Source organism: Helianthus annuus, chromosome 2, assembly GCF_002127325.2.
Source record: "Helianthus annuus cultivar XRQ/B chromosome 2, HanXRQr2.0-SUNRISE, whole genome shotgun sequence".
In the NCBI taxonomy this organism is placed as follows: domain Eukaryota; kingdom Viridiplantae; phylum Streptophyta; class Magnoliopsida; order Asterales; family Asteraceae; genus Helianthus; species Helianthus annuus.
This window is the reverse complement of record NC_035434.2, coordinates 44,271,496-44,288,294: the sequence shown is the minus strand read 5'-3', so window position 1 is coordinate 44,288,294 and position 16,799 is coordinate 44,271,496. Positions and strand designations below refer to the sequence as shown.

The window sequence follows — 16,799 nt, the reverse complement described above, 5'->3', positions numbered from 1 at the left end:
TTTATTATTGGGTATGGGAATGGAATTGCCTATAATCCCTAGTGTATCAAATTCAGCAATAAAGAATGCTAGGAGTAAAGATAAGTATATATGTAATTCACACATTTTTTTGTTCAAATGTATAAAGATTTTACTATAAACACAATATCGACAAATTTAAAGCTTGATAGCATTGATAAAACTTCGTTGTATGTAAATGGAAATCTCAGTTCATATTAAGTTTGTGTAAATCTTGAAAGGAGTGATGAATCGGCTGCGAAAGTTTTGGCATATGTTGCGAAAGTTTTGGCATATGTTGCGAAAGTGTAGTTCGATCTTCGTTTAACGTTCCTTGATTAATGCCTCCTCGGTTAGTGTTAGGCGATCTTAGTTCCCGAACATTCTTCTCATTGTGAAGAATTGTCGCTAATCTAATGTATACAATAAAAAGTGAAATCAAAATTTGAAAAAGAAATCGAAATAAATACTTATAACTAAGAAAAGCTAAATATAATATTGAAATAAACATACTTTATTAAAGCCATCTCGTTGGTAGTATGATGGTAAGGCTCGCATATACCCGTGCCTAGATTCACACTAGTAACTGGTTTTTTCAACAACTCCTCACCCACTTTTACAAGATTCTCTAAGTTTTCTTGGGTTGCCAAATCCAAGGTAGCTAACTCACCACTTAGAGTGTCATCCTGAAACATAATTAAGTAACCATATTTTAATAATGTACTTTGATTAGTTTAAGTTTTCTAGCAGAGAACATGCAAACGCAAATTCATTCAAACTGTCAATCAGACATAATTGACACCCTTAAAATAAATATATATAATGCACCTGAATCCGAAGATAATTTTCTGTTGAATGGAGGGCTTGGAAGACGGTAGAGACATGGTAATCAACCATGTCACCACTAGCTTGAGTAAAAACATCAACCAATGGAGTCGAGCCACCACCAGCCAACCACCCTAAAACGCCCCAACTAGAAGACTTCGTAGCATCATACTTCTCTTGAAATTTTTGAGAACCTGTGCCTATTGACAATACTAATAACCGACCAAATTCCATTGGCCTAATGGGGAAAAAGTCAGGACTTCCAGTGGTTATTTCCTTTGTTATTTCACTTATTGCAACCAAAGTCTACAAAGAAAAAAAAGTATAACTAGTTTAACTTTTATGTTTTATAGCATGTATTTGAATGTTCATTACACATTCATTTGAATATAAGTTTGTGTGTTGGTAGGTCCCGTTAATTTCTTGTAACGGGTTCTCACGATTATTAAAAAAATATCAGCCTACCGGATTGTTGGCGACCACTGCACCATCGATAAGATTGAATTCTCTAAGGGTCTTCCCTCCTGAATCTTTGGTTTGGAATGAATGAGAAGGAAGAAAGGTTGGGGCCGCCGACGTTCCAATGCATATATCGGAGAACTTGGCATTAAGGTTAGGGATTGTCTTCAACTGATCAAACAAACATGAATGCCATTATGTTATAGTCATTAATTGTTTTCTTCAACCTTAACTTCCTCTATTTTGGTAATAAATGTTATGTTTTCTCACCAGAGGTAGATGGTTTAGGTGCAAAATATACCTGGTAACTCGAGAAGATCACAGGCTGTAGATATTTGATGTCAAATGTTGGAATCACGACATTCGTTACAGCTTCATGGAGTCGTCTTTGTTGTAGTTTTTCTTGAAGAATATGGTGTAGGTGTCTGCCATCATGTTTTGGGCCTGATAAAGCTTTGATAGCTTTTTTGCTAGGATCCACCACTACACATAAGTTAATGTAACTTGGTTAAGATAACTAATATAACCCCATAAAACACTAAACGGAGACTTATGTAACTATATTAGGGGATAGAACCTGATTCCAAACAAACAGCAACCATCTATTTCGCATTTTTTAGCCTCATAGAACTTTTGAACGAATAAATTTGTAAGAAAATATAACTCAAAAACTTTAACCATACAAAAAAGAAATAAAAAATAACCTTTTCCAAGTAGATGACGATGACGATGCTCCTTATGTAAATCCGAAGAACTTCTGCAGATATATAAATTATACAATTACAAAAGGAAAAGATGATTAAAGCAGTATAAATAATATCAATATTTGATGATAAAACTTACAAATACCGGTTTAATTACATTCTTATGTAATTATTCTTGTGTAATTTTTCTATCGTTGAACATAAACATTTTAAATGATGTTAAAAGTTGGGAATAAACTGAAATACGGATTGTAGAATAAAAAAACTTTATAATTATAAGTTCCGAAATTTCACTTAGCAAAAAATTACATCAAAATAATATAGAGAACGAACGGAAGTATTATAATTATAAGTTTCGAAATTTCATTTAGCAACAGAAGTATTATAATTATAAGTTTCGAAGGAATAGAACCATGTTACTTTCAAATATTTAGCAACAGAAGTATTATAATTATAAGTTTCGAAGGATTAGAAACATGTACTTTCAAATATTTAAAATCAGTTTTTAGGTTGCTTATTAAATCAGTATCTATTAATTATGAAGTTTTACTATTAAATAACTAAATCTTTTGGCTTAACATTTTTATTAAGTTAATAGTTTTTTAATATAAAAGAGCCTTGTATGTTGCTATAAACAATTTATATGTATTTTCTCAGTGCTGGATTGTATAATAACACCGTTTATTATACACATCATAAAAACACAATGAGACCTCTTAATCTTTGTCAAAGATTAAAGTACACTTAAATTTACGTAGTAGTTCACGGGTCAGTTCAATTGTTTTCATTGCCGTCTTTTTTGAACATAGTCATGATTCATGATTAATTTAAGAATTTTAAAAATATAGTTTTTTATATAATATAATATTTATTAAATAGCCTACACAAGGGCTGGTGAATCTATCTATACATATAATAAAGTAAATCAATTTGTGACATGTGTTATTTATTGCAGACATCTAATTTTTTGTTTTAAAATAATTTATTGGAGGTTTTTAAAAATAAATTTGTTTTATTATTTTGTATATATAAAGTTATATTCATTTAACGCGTGTAATACATGGGGTGTTGTCACAAACTGACCAATAATGCATACCTATAGTGTGATTCATGTGGAAAGATTTTAGGACAATGTTCAACATAAAAATCTACAACGTCCTTTGCCGTAAAAACTGGACGACCCTCTTCATTAGGAGTGGTTAACATAGCCGTCACAATACCACCAGTGCTTGTCCCAGCAATCACATCAAAATAGTCTGCAAGTCTTGCATTCTCACCATCTAACTTCTGTTGTATTTTAAGATCTACATATGAGTTTACTATCAAGAATGAAGCGAAGAAAAAGAACTTGTATGTAGCCATACTCGTAAACCATACCTGTAGTTCAGTTTCTAGAAAATTAAGGATCACACCCGGTATGATTCCTCGTACTCCACCTCCGTCGATGCTGAGTATAGTGATTAGATTCCCATATGTTGGTGGTTGCAAAGGTGACCGCGGTCCTTCCATATATGACATCGTGGATTCAATCTAATGGTCGAGTTACTAGCTAGATTTTGTTGTAGTAGAAAGAAATAGTTAGAAAAAATAATGGATTGTGTGTGGACTAGATGCTCTGTGTGATGTGAGGATATTTATAGAGTACATAATTGTTAACTATTTGTTGGAAGTTTCCTAGCATTTAGGATTTCTACTTTTGGGACAACACGAGGGGCACGAATTATTTGTAGATAACCATTTCAATTCCATAAGTTTGAACGTTATTATTTCTTCTCTAAATATCATTATTTAAAGAGTAAATTACACTTTGTGTCCTTTATGTATTACCAACATTATGAAACGTGCCCTTTAAAAGATTTAATTTCAGTTATGTTTAAAAATTGCATGTTATGTAACAGTTTATATCCTTTAGGGCTAACCCAGTTAAGAAACTTAGTTAACCTTAATTTAACCAAGGGCAATTTCGTCCATTCACATATTTGACTCAAAAACTCCTATTTGACCAAGATTAACGTATTTATATCATATCTATAAATATATTTATATTATATATATATATATATATATATATATATATATATATATAATCAAAACACACAGATCCTCGAGTGTGTGTTTTAAAGAGAAAAAGTAGAGAAAGAAAGTGTGTTTCGATATATATATATCTATATGATATAATTCGTTTTGTTAATCATAATTATATATAGTTATAAATATGTTAATCTTGGTCCAATAGGAGTGTTTGAGTCAAAGATGTGAATGGATGAAATTGCCCTTGGTTAAATTGAGGTCAACTAAGTTTGTTAATTGGGTTAGCCCTAAAGGATATAAATTGTTACATAACATGCAATTTTTAGACATAAACTGAAATTAAATCTTTTAAAGAGCACGTTTCATAATTTTAATAATACATAAAATACATAAAGTGTTATTTTCTCTTATTTAAATGTTTACACAACCTACCCTCTTGGGGGCACGAATAGGGATGTTTATCATTCGATTTAAAAGTTTTTTTAATGAAATTAAAAACCTAGTTCAAAATCAAGCTAGAAACCGAATTTGATAACTATTTGATTTTTGGTTTGGTTAAAAAATAATCATTTGTTAATTGATTTCCTCATTTTGAGCCGAATCATATTTTTTGGAACCAAAATTTGGGTTCGGTTTAAACCGAACAACGAAATATTTAATTTTGTTATATTTTAAAGGTTTTGGTTCGGTTTGGATTTCAGTTTAATTGGTTTGAGACGGAATATCATGACCCCTAAGCTTGAAGTGTAAACAAGAAAATGAGGTCAGTGTGAATGCTGGTCATGAAGTAAATCATTTGACCCACATGTTATCTAGAAAATATTGACTTTGCAGATAACTGTTGGGTCAGTAGTCTTCTGTTGGGTCAGTTTTGTTGGGTCAGTAGATTTATTTCAATAATGGGCTTAACCCAGGTCTAGGTTGGTGTCAACATGTTGGCTTTCAGCCCATGTTCTCATTTCAGTCACGTTTTTTGTTCTTTGTTTAGGGTTACCGAGTCTTTAGTAAAGTAATAGGGGAGAGTGGGCGGTTACCTGTTCTCTTGATGGAAGAGGTGATCGTGGAGTCAGTTATGTGATCGTGGAGTCTGTAATTGGCTTATAAAGCCTAGTTGGTTTCGAGTTAATGATTATCAGAAAGTTTATGTGTGAATTGATATCCTTGAAACCCTTTCAAGTGGTATCAGAGCGAAAATTCTGGTGAGAGCAATTGAGAGAACGAATCAATGGCGGAGGAGGCTGTTACGGTGTCTTACCAAAGCGTGCCACGATTCGACGGTGACTACGACCATTGGAGCTTGGTCATGGAGACCCTTCTGCGATCGAAGGAGTTCTGGTGTGTGATAGAGAGCGAGATCAGAGAACCTAGGGAAGGAGAAACTCTGTCTACTGCACAAAAGACACATCTTGATGCACTGAAGTTGAAGGATTTGAAGGCCCGAAATTATCTGTTTCAGTCAATTGATAAACAGATACTCCGGACCATGACTCAGAAAGAGAGTGCCAAGCAAATTTGGGATGCCATGAAGGTGAAGTACCAGGGCAATTCAAGGGTGAAAAGGGCTCAATTACAAAGACTAAGGAGAGAATTTGAGGTTCTGGAAATGAAAGAAGGAGAAAATGTGAGTGATTACTTTAACAGGGTCATGGTGGTGGCCAATGACATGAGAAACTACGGTGAAGATATGACAGATGTGAAGATAGTGGAGAAGATCTTGCGATCCCTCACAGAAAGCTACAACTTCGTTGTATGCACCATTGAAGAATCCAAGGACATAGACACTCTGTCCTTGGATGAGTTGCAGAGTTCCCTCCTTGTCCATGAACAGAAACTCAAAAAGAAGACTGGTGATGATCATGTGATGAAGGCAGAAAACGATATTCGAGGAAGAGGCAAGGGCAGAGGCCTGCCTAGTAGGGGAAGAGGAAGAGGACGAGGTAGGACCAGAAATGATTTTGACAAGTCTGGAATTGAATGCTACAGGTGCCACCAAATGGGGCATTTTGCCTATGAGTGTTCAAATGGAGAGAAAGCAGTGAACTTTGCTGAGTTTGATGAAGGGGAGGACCTCCTCCTAATGGCCAGTTCGGAACAGAGGAAGGAGACAAAGACAGGCATTTGGTTCCTGGACTCAGCCTGTTCTAACCACATGACAGGTATCAAGGATTGGTTCATTAACCTTGATGAGTCCTACAAGCACAATGTGAAACTTGGTAATGACTCAAGACTAGCTGTTGAAGGCATTGGTGATATCAGATTTGAGGTAGAGGGAATCTCTCAAGTTGTTAGCAGAGTCTATTATGTTCCAGAACTTACCTCAAACTTGCTAAGTATAGGTCAGTTACAAGAGAAAGACTTAACAGTTGTCATTAAGCAAGGAGAATGTAGAATCTATCATCCAAAGAAGGGGGTGATAATAAAGTCTGTTATGACCAGGAACCGTATGTTCTTGGTCCAGGGAGTGATGAATTATGTTACAAGCCAGTGCATGAAAGTCAGTGACGAAGAGAACACTCAGATTTGGCACAGGAGGTTTGGGCATGTCAACTATAAGTCGGTAAGGGCTATGCAACACAGAGAACTGGTGAAAGGATTGCCTAAGTTGATTGAGCACTCAGCAGTGTGTGAAGTGTGCAAATTGGGAAAGCAACAAAGGGAGCCAATACCTAAGAGAAGTGCGTGGAGAGCTACTGAGAAGCTTCAACTAATTCACACTGATCTGTGTGGGCCAATTAATCCTATCTCTCCAAGTGGCAAAAGGTACCTACTTGTGTTTATCGATGATTACTCTAGAAAGGGTTGGGTTTACTTTCTAGCTGCAAAGTCAGAGAGCTTTGCAACCTTCAAAAGATTTAAAGCTATGGTAGAAAATGAGACTGGGTTTACCATTAAAGGGCTGAGAAGTGATAGGGGTGGAGAGTTCACTTCTAGTGCCTTTAACACCTATTGTGAGTCATATGGCATCAAAAGGCAGCTAACCACTGCCTTCACCCCTCAACAGAATGGGGTTGCAGAGCGTAGAAATAAGACCATCATGAATATGGTTAGATGTTTCTTGGTTGACAAGGCCCTGCCAAAATGGTTCTGGTCTGAGGCTGCTAATTGGGCTGCACATGTTCTGAACCGGTGTATCACCGGTGCATTGGAAGACAAAGTACCTGAAGAAGCTTGGTCAGGTATTAAACCTAGTGTTGACTATTTCAAGGTGTTTGGCTGCATAGCCTATGCAACCATTCCAGCCCAGTTGAGAACAAAACTTGATGATAGAAGCCTGAAGTGTCTATTTCTGGGAGTTAGTTCTGAGTCTAAAGCCTATAGACTTTATGATCCTGTACAAGAAAGGATTATTATTAGCAGAGATGTAACATTTGATGAAGTTAGTAAGTGGCAGTGGAAAAGAGAAGAAACAGGGGCCCCTGATCTCATTGTTCCAGATGAGTATCTTGCAATTGAAGCAGATGAAGTGAACCCTACAATTCCAGAGTCTGTCACTGAGTCTGGCACTCCAGGAAGTCAGAATCCGAGCACTGAAGTTAGTGCAGAAGGTGTAGAGGCCACTAGCAGTAGCGGTGATCAACTGCTAACCTCGGGTGCTGGTACCAGTTCTGGGACTCAGTTACCTACTAGTTCCACAAGGGTAACTGATGCTAGGACTTCCTCAAGAGCACACAAACCACCTACATGGCTACAAGATTATCAAAGTGGGGAAGGTTTTTCTGACGAGGAGGCAAATTTAGCACTATTCAGCTCATCTGGTGATCCCACTACTTATGTTGAGGCAGCAAAAGACTCCAAATGGATCCAAGCTATGGAGAAGGAGATAGCAGCAATTGAGCAAAACAAAACATGGGAATTGGTGGAGGCTCCTGCTAATGTCACACCCATAGGAGTTAAGTGGTTGTTCAAAACAAAACTTAATGAAAAAGGAGAGGTTGATAAGTACAAAGCCAGGCTGGTAGTGAAAGGTTATGCACAACAAAAGGGAATAGACTACAACGAGGTGTTTGCTCCTGTTGCCAGATGGGACACCATCAGAACTATGCTTGGAGTAGCAGCCTTTAATGGTTGGGTAGTTTGGCAACTAGATGTCAAAAGTGCCTTCCTTTATGGTGAGCTGAAGGAAACAATTTTTGTTGAGCAGCCACAAGGATTTGTCAAGGCAGGAAATGAAAACAAAGTGTACAGACTCAAGAAAGCACTGTATGGATTAAAGCAGGCCCCTAGAGCCTGGTTTGCTAGAATTGAAGGGTACTTTGCAAGAGAAGGATTTCAGAAAAGCCAATATGATCATACTTTGTTCATCAAAAAGGTGTGGAATAAGGTGATTATGGTAAGCCTATATGTAGATGATTTAATATACACTGGCAATGACAAGAAGTTCTGTGAAGAGTTTAGTAGGTCCATGAAAAAGGAGTTTGATATGACTGACCTAGGTCAGATGAAGTATTTCTTGGGGGTGGAAGTGCAACAGAACCAGAATTACATCAGCATGTGTCAAAGAAAGTATGCTAAAGAAGTATTGGAGAAATTTGGAATGTGGGAAGGAAATGGTGTGAAGAATCCTATAGTTCCAGGCACTGTGCTGTTGAAGGAGTGTGAAGGGGCCAATGTGGATGATACTGAATATAAATGTCTGGTAGGTAGTCTTATGTATCTCACAGTGACAAGGCCTGATTTGATGTACTCTGTTAGCTTGATTGCTCGGTTTATGTCAAAGCCAAAGGTGGAGCATATGCAGGCTGCTAAGAGAATTCTCAGGTATGTCAAAGAAACCTATGACTATGGTTTGGTGTATGAAAGAAATGCTACAGGAAAGCTGGAAATATACACAGACAGTGATTATGCCAGAGACAGAAAAGACAGAAGATGCACTTCTGGGTATGTGTGCTTGTTGAGTAATGCTGCTATATGTTGGAGTTCTAAGAAGCAGGAAGTGGTGACATTGTCATCTACAGAGGCAGAGTATGTGGCAGCAAAGAACTGTGCATGCCATGGGATGTGGTTGAAAGGGTTGATGGGAGAGTTAACTGGAAAGCAAATGGGCATGGTGCAGATCAAGTGTGACAACAACTCCACCATCAATCTGTCTAAAAATCCAGTAATGCATCGACGAACCAAGCACATAGATGTGAGGTATCATTATTTGAGGGAATTGGTTAACAAGGGAGAAGTGGAACTTGTGTTTTGTTCCACTGAAGAACAGGTTGCAGATGTGATGACAAAACCGGTGAAGCTTGAAGTTTATGAAAAGATGAGGAGCATGATGGGTGTGCAGCAGATCAAGGAGTTAAACTGAAGGATGAATCCAGTTTCAGTTTAAGGGAAGGTTATGTTGGGTCAGTAGTCTTCTGTTGGGTCAGTTTTGTTGGGTCAGTAGATTTATTTCAATAATGGGCTTAACCCAGGTCTAGGTTGGTGTCAACATGTTGGCTTTCAGCCCATGTTCTCATTTCAGTCACGTTTTTTGTTCTTTGTTTAGGGTTACCGAGTCTTTAGTAAAGTAATAGGGGAGAGTGGGCGGTTACCTGTTCTCTTGATGGAAGAGGTGATCGTGGAGTCAGTTATGTGATCGTGGAGTCTGTAATTGGCTTATAAAGCCTAGTTGGTTTCGAGTTAATGATTATCAGAAAGTTTATGTGTGAATTGATATCCTTGAAACCCTTTCAATAACTTATTTGGAAGGTTAATATTAGTCAATTTATCAATTTAGTCAAAAGAGCAAATACTCGTGAAACATAAAACTTAATTATTCCATTTCATTATATCATCTAAACGACTTGATTTGATCATGTAGATGTTCATTGATTTGGGTTATAGGTTTTCTTCGGAATACCGGGTTAACTTGTATACACTGGTTCCATAAAAAATAAGAGATTTTTTTTATTCTTTTTATAGAACTTGATATTAGAAATGTGGTGTTTAATCTTGTCACTTAGATTTTAGATGTTATTTTGTATTTAGTATTCTACTGATTAAAAGATATATTGCACTCTATTGGCGACATATATGGTTGTGTATATCATATATTATTTATGTTATCACTCGGGATTGCTTTCCGGGCTGGAAAAAATTAATTAGATAAATATTAAGTTTGCAAATAAAAAAAATACAAAGTTTTATGTTGCCTGAATTAATGACAAAGTGGAAATACAATTTAAAGATAGTCGAGTCCCTTTAAAAACGTATATCCTTCGAATTGCCAAAACAATTCTCTTAGTAAATCGAGTTCCTTCTAAAAAAGAACCAGCAAAAAGAATCATGATATCTCTGACCACATAAAATTGACCTTCTATCCTTTTTTGGCCGCCGGTGGCTGCTATAAACAACTACTTCTCAACAACAACAAATCTGGAATATCGAATATTACAGCTTTGTCTCTATTAAATTAAACAACAATAATTATTATCCCCAACAAAAGCATCAAATGGTGGTGACCACTTTCAAGCCAATGGAACTTTTGGAATACATCAAATCTACTCCAACATGTGCTTCATCAAAATACGTGTAGATGGGTATGTTTGACTTCCATTAGTGTTACGTTATATTTATATTTAATGTTCTTTTATTTTCGTCCTTATGGTTTGTTCAATTATGTCAGTTTAGGTCAAATTTCAAATTTATATTATTTTCATTTTGACATTCTTGAAATATCCCAATTCCATCCAAAAAACTAAGGTTAAATTGAATAATTAGACTAACCGCAAGGACGAAAATGACAGTTAACTCATGTTTTTTTTTGACGGAACTGGTATGTTTCAAGAATGTCAGGGACATAAATGGTACAAATTTGAAATTTGGTCTGAACTGACATAATTGGACAAACCACATGGGAAAGGGGTAGGCTAAATATACCCTCCTCTTATTACTTTTTATACCCCTTTTCTATAAAATCACATTAAATCTTTTACTATTTACCCCTATACAAATCATCATTTTAAAAAATATTCTTTTCGTTACAAAACAAATTCAAAAGTGTAAAAAAAGATTACTGACGTTTTTTTTAAATATTTATTTTTTAATTTTTATTTAAATCATATTTTAAAAAGTTTTCATATATTGTTTCTAAAGACACTTTCTCAAATAGTATTTTGATTATGTTTTTTTTATTGAACATCTTTACAAATAAATAATAACATTTCTTCTTATAAAAATACTAAAAAAGGTTTTGAACTTTCTTTTTAAAAAACAGTCTATGTTATTTTTTTCCTCGTCTAGTTTGTATTTTAAAGGTCTTACTTTTATATTTTTTAATACTTTTGACGTGTTTATAAAATAATTAACAATTTTTATTTATCAAAAAAGTAAAAAAAAATCTTTTAAAATAGTGTTTACAGGCCATCTATGTAAGTGAACAAATAAACAATAGATATTAAAATTATTTTATCAAACTATAAATTAACAATCTATATAAATTCAAATTTAATTAGTGTAAAGAATATGTTATAAACAAGTTAAAACCAGTTTAAGACTTGGATCGAAGTGAACATTTTTCTAAAGCAAAACAAATGGATAGGGTTGATTCACAAATATTTTTCTCTTCTTCATTTAAAAAATATATAAAACTGGTTGATTTCAAAAATATATGTGGATTTTTTTGTAATCAAAAGTAGGTCATTCGAAATCAAAAGTCACGTAAAAGCATAAACTTAATTACGAATAATCATCCGTTTTCGACCACGCATCAGATACCCACTTCAAGTCACTCCAAAATAAAAAAATAACATTTTAAAATATTAAAAATAATAAATATAAGACATTTAAAATACAAACTAGACGAGGAAAAAAATATGATGTAGACTTTTTTCAAAAATAAAATTCAAAACTTTTTTTATTATTGTTTTTATATGAAAAACGTTATTAGTAATTTGTAAAGATGTTCAATAAAAGAAAACATAATCAAAATACTATTTGAGAAAGTGTAAAAAATATCTGAAAACCTTTAAAAAAATATGGTTTTTTAAATAAACATTTTTTTAAAAAAACGTCTATAATATATTTTTACACTTTTGAATTTGTTTTGTAACAAAAAAGATTACTTTAAAAAACTATGCTTGTTTAAGGGGTAAATATGACAAGTTTAAATGTAATTTTATGAAAAGAGGGTATAAAAAGTAACAAGTGGGGGTACGTTTAGTAGCCCCATGGAAAATGACAGTTAACTCTTAGATTTATTTTCAACAAACGTTGGTCAACAACATTCACCGGAACAGTAGGAATACTTGTGGAACTAGAGTCTTGGGACAACTCAGTATTTCCATGTGCAAACAAAATATAAATTCAAATTAGTACCACTCATGAAGTTTCCAAAGATGAAGTTGATACGCATAATTGATCAGAGATTGCTTAATTATTGTCGATAAAAATATTGATGAAATTGGTGGGCCTGCTGAGTCAACTAGGGAGGCTACAACAATAAAAAGTAGTTCGTGGGCCTCAAGTGAATTGTGATATTATTTTAATCAGAGTCAAGTCAGTGGCTAAAATTATAGGTGTCGAAACCCGGGTTTTTTTTCAAACCGGCTCAGAGTTGACACCGAGTCCGATTCCGGTCAACTTGTCAATAACTGGGTATTGGTTAGGGGTGTTTAAGATCGGATTATCCGGTTTTCGGATATCCGAAAATTTCGGATAGTGAATATTGATATCCGAATCCGTATCCGAAATTTCGGATATCCGAAATTTTGGATACGGATTCGGATATCCGAACAGATATCCGAATTTATAAAAAAAATCAAAAAATCTGTTTCGTGTATAGATTAAAACTAAACTTATATTTGATTTTCCAAATTTCCAACATTTAAAACTAAAAACAATCATAAATTTACACCAATACAATTATTTACTACTTTTTTACTAATTTTTACAATACTTCAAACTAAATATAATGCTCATATACTATATATATTTATAAAAAATAATTAGTTTTCGGATATCGGATAATCGGATTATCCGAAATTTTTGAAATTCATATCCGAATCCTAAAATTCGGATTATCCGGTTTTTGGATATCCGAATTTTCGGATATTTCGGATACGGATTTTCGGATATTTCGGATTCGGTTTCGGATCCGGATTTTTTTTAACACCCCTAGTATTGGTGGAGCTGGGTTGAGTATGAAACCGGTTTTTGGAGAGGAAAAATGATTGGTTCTGTTCAGTTATGATTTTCATATCGGGTTGTAACCAGTTAGGGTTGGGTATTACGAGGTTGGAACCAACATTAAATCGTAGGGTATGGGACTAATATATAACTTGTGGGTAGAGTCCGGTATTAAATAAACCCGATTTAGAGGTGCATTACACTGGTTTTTATTTTATAATTGATACAATTGGGCAATAAGTTCCCCTCCCTTGATTATAATTGATACAATTGGGATCTGTAATAAGTTCCCCTCCCTTGATTATAATTGATACAATTGGGATCTGTAAGACCATAAGTTCAGAATAACTATTCTCAAAATTTATAACTATGAATTCATCAAAAATTTAAAGGTCAAGTTGTGAAAGATCAAACTACATTGCTTCATGTATTAAAGATCATCATATCTAGAGGTAACAATTTCAACAACTTTACATGGAACGGGGCCACTGATGTATTTTATTAATAAAAGGTCAAATGTAGAAAACTATCTAAAAATAGATAGGTCAAAGGAAGTGTACTCAAATTCTTATTTAAAGAACAGTTGTTAATGATGTTTAATGTATACATTTTTTTATAATATAAAAAAGGAGATAAAAAAGTCTCCTCCGGTCAGCCCATCCTGACCCAGCCTGTTATGCCAAACACATCAAACTACTTGTTCAACCCGTAACCCGACCTATATAATCAAACACTAATAGAAATATAGAACACATCAAACTACTGAACCAGGAACTCCCGAGGCCACTTATCAACACTTATCAACATAGCAGCATACCGGCATTACCAATGACATCTCGAGGCTATCTTCTTTCGCTTAAGTAGTTTTGTGTCTCTTTCCATTTTATCATCAACCTACAACGTCAAATTTTAAATTTCGAAACATGACAATTCAATAGCACAATGTGTTGAGCCAAATGCGTGAAGACCATAAATTCATTACCCAGGTTTGAACACGTGAGTCCTGTGCTCTTTGGTCAGGCCAGCCGTTTTTTTATAAAGTTTTCCTTTAAAATAAAACCAAAATTGGGTTGGAGGAGTTTTTCATGCAAATGAAAACGCATGACGGATTTTATGGTATTAACTATTAACCTAACTTTTAAAGCAGTGAATATATACATACATTAACCTCAACTACCCAGAACTGACTCCTTGCACTCTTGAAAGCATGTTTGTTATTTCCCAATATTCTAGCCATTGTTCTTCTGGCTGCTTTTAGAACCCCAACTCCTTCGCTGCACTTGAAAAATATTAGGGCCATATAATAAAAAATAAAATCAACATGTAGTGACTATAATATAAAACCAAATAGGGGTGTGCAATAAGCGAACCGTTAACCAAAACCGAACCGAAAACCGACAAAACCGAAACAGAATTAACCGAAAGTCGATTAACGGATACTTTTTTTTACCATCGGTTAACCGAAATTAACCGAACCAAACCAAATCATTTATTTTTGTTATATATTTCTAGCTTTTATACCTCTATTTCATGTATTTCATGTTTTATACTTTCACTTCATGTAATAATACCTCCATTTCATTTATTATGCCTTCATTTCATTTATTTATACATCCATTTTATATATTTAAACATCTATTCATGCATTTATACCTCTATTTCATTTATTTATACGTCCATTTCATGTATTTATACATCCATTTCATATATTTATACCTTCATTACCTGTATTTCTAAGAAAAAAATTTAGCCCTTGTTTGAATTGGTTATTAACCGAAAATTAACCGAACCGAACCGAAAACCAACAAAATGACCGAATTAACGGAACCGATTAACCGATGACTTCGGTTACGGTTACGGATAATGCTAATAACCGAACCGAACCGTGCACACCCCTAAAACCAAATAAGACGATTCATATTTCATACCTTCGAGCACCAGCAACAACAATATTTTGCTTGGGGAAATCAATCATCATCTTGTCTTGTGCTCTTACCGCTCCTAAAAGACCAGCAACTGCGACTCCTAACGTTCCCTAAACACTATAAATGATATTACTATTATTAAATTAGTATAATAATAAAGTTATAATGGTAATAATACTTCAATGAAAATCATCTACAACTTGATAAAGTGCTAAGTGCTCACTTGGACATCATCATTGAACATTCTGTAAGGCCCACTTGGCTTGAAAATCTTCAAACTAAAATAAAATCACACGCCATAAAACAGTTGATGTGAGAACAAATGATTGTTATCGGATCATGGCTTCTAAAACTGGAACTAATACATGCACTATCATGTAACACAACCAGTAACACAACAAAAGAAATAAACGATCAAGATGTTAAAAACAAAAAGAAAATAAACACAATTAACTATACCAAACATGCCAAACATGAACTGAAAAACGTGATGTTTTAGCTGAAAAATCGACTACAATATTGTTTAATCATCTCGAAACCAGCACGGTAAGGCTCAGACAAAGGTCTCAAGCTATCATGGCTGCACCATAGGTTGCAAGCAGATAAAAATGCACCTGCCATCCTCTATGATGCCACGTCAAGCAATGATCTGACCAAGATCATCATCGCCAACTAAAATAGCAAAGGCAACAGTCAACAGATTCATCAGGTTAAGAGAAAATGAAAGGACCACGCCAGAAGCCACCAAGGCTGCAATAGGGGTTGTAGGTGCTAACCTGCCATCCTCCATATCTGCCACGCCATGGCGACATATTGGCTTTATTTTGATAACTCATCACAGCCTCCGTGTAACAACCGTCCATTTAAACCAACCACAGCCAAACACAAATTTCCGATTAAAGCCTTCAATAACCTTTTAGATCCTCCCACATCTTAAAATCTGCGTATTCGGAACCAGAGCAAAAGTTAAACCTGATCTAATAACTTGTAATGCCCATTTTCTTTTTTAAAACCGCGTTTAACGCGAGCCCAACCAGTGGTGTGATCCTTCATGATCACAACCTCCAAAACCTGGCCATAACTACTGAAATACTCTTTTAGCCGCTCTTCATTTGTGTCCCATGATATCCCACAAATAAACAACTTGCCCAGATCAGATTGCATTTTCTAAACCCCAAATTAAACCAGAATTACAAACAATATTCATGTTTCATTCAGTTCAAATGTGGATCACTATAATCAAGATTATTAAACTGATATACCTCAGATTAAAATTTGCGACAGAGATTTAGGGATTATCGATTCAATCAAACAAACATAGGATCCTTCGAACATCAATTCCTTAAATTAAACACAAGACAATCAATCAATCAATCAATGAAATTAAATGAATCTTTAACGAAAACCCACCAAATTGAATGAAATGTTATGACAGATTAACAAAAAACTACGAACATCCATAAATCTTTATGAAAAAAACCACCAAAAAAGAATGAATCTTTATCAAAAATAAGAACTGAGGGCACGTTCATCTTCGACGCCGTGTTCGCCATCATCATTGAACATTTTGTAAGGCCCACTTGGCTTGAAAATCTTCAAACTAAAATAAAATCACACGCCATAAAACAGTTGATGTGAGAACAAATGATTGTTATCGGATCATGGCTTCTAAAACTGGAATTAATACCTGCACTATCATGTAACACAACCAGTAACACAACAAAAGAAATACACGATCAAGATGTTAAAAACAAAAAGA

The 16,799-nt window shown here is 34.6% G+C and overlaps 1 protein-coding gene across 2 annotated transcripts; it reads right to left on the bottom strand.

The window, feature by feature from the left end:
- Positions 1–4: 4 nt before the first annotated feature.
- On the bottom strand, positions 5–3,630 carry LOC110914000 (patatin-like protein 2). Of its 2 annotated transcripts, none has more exons than XM_022158814.2 (8): positions 3,363–3,630; positions 3,082–3,272; positions 1,986–2,038; positions 1,583–1,764; positions 1,288–1,452; positions 826–1,128; positions 511–683; positions 5–410 (listed from the first exon to the last, which is right to left on the bottom strand). In XM_022158814.2, the coding sequence occupies exons 1-8, from the start codon at positions 3,501–3,503 to the stop codon at positions 206–208; spliced, it is 1,413 nt and encodes a 470-aa protein (XP_022014506.1). In that variant the 5' UTR covers positions 3,504–3,630; the 3' UTR covers positions 5–205. The 2 variants fall into 2 exon arrangements, with proteins under 2 accessions (XP_022014506.1, XP_022014514.1); XM_022158822.2 differs by having other exon boundaries at positions 3,082–3,289; positions 3,363–3,612.
- Between the last annotated feature and the right edge of the window lie 13,169 nt (positions 3,631–16,799).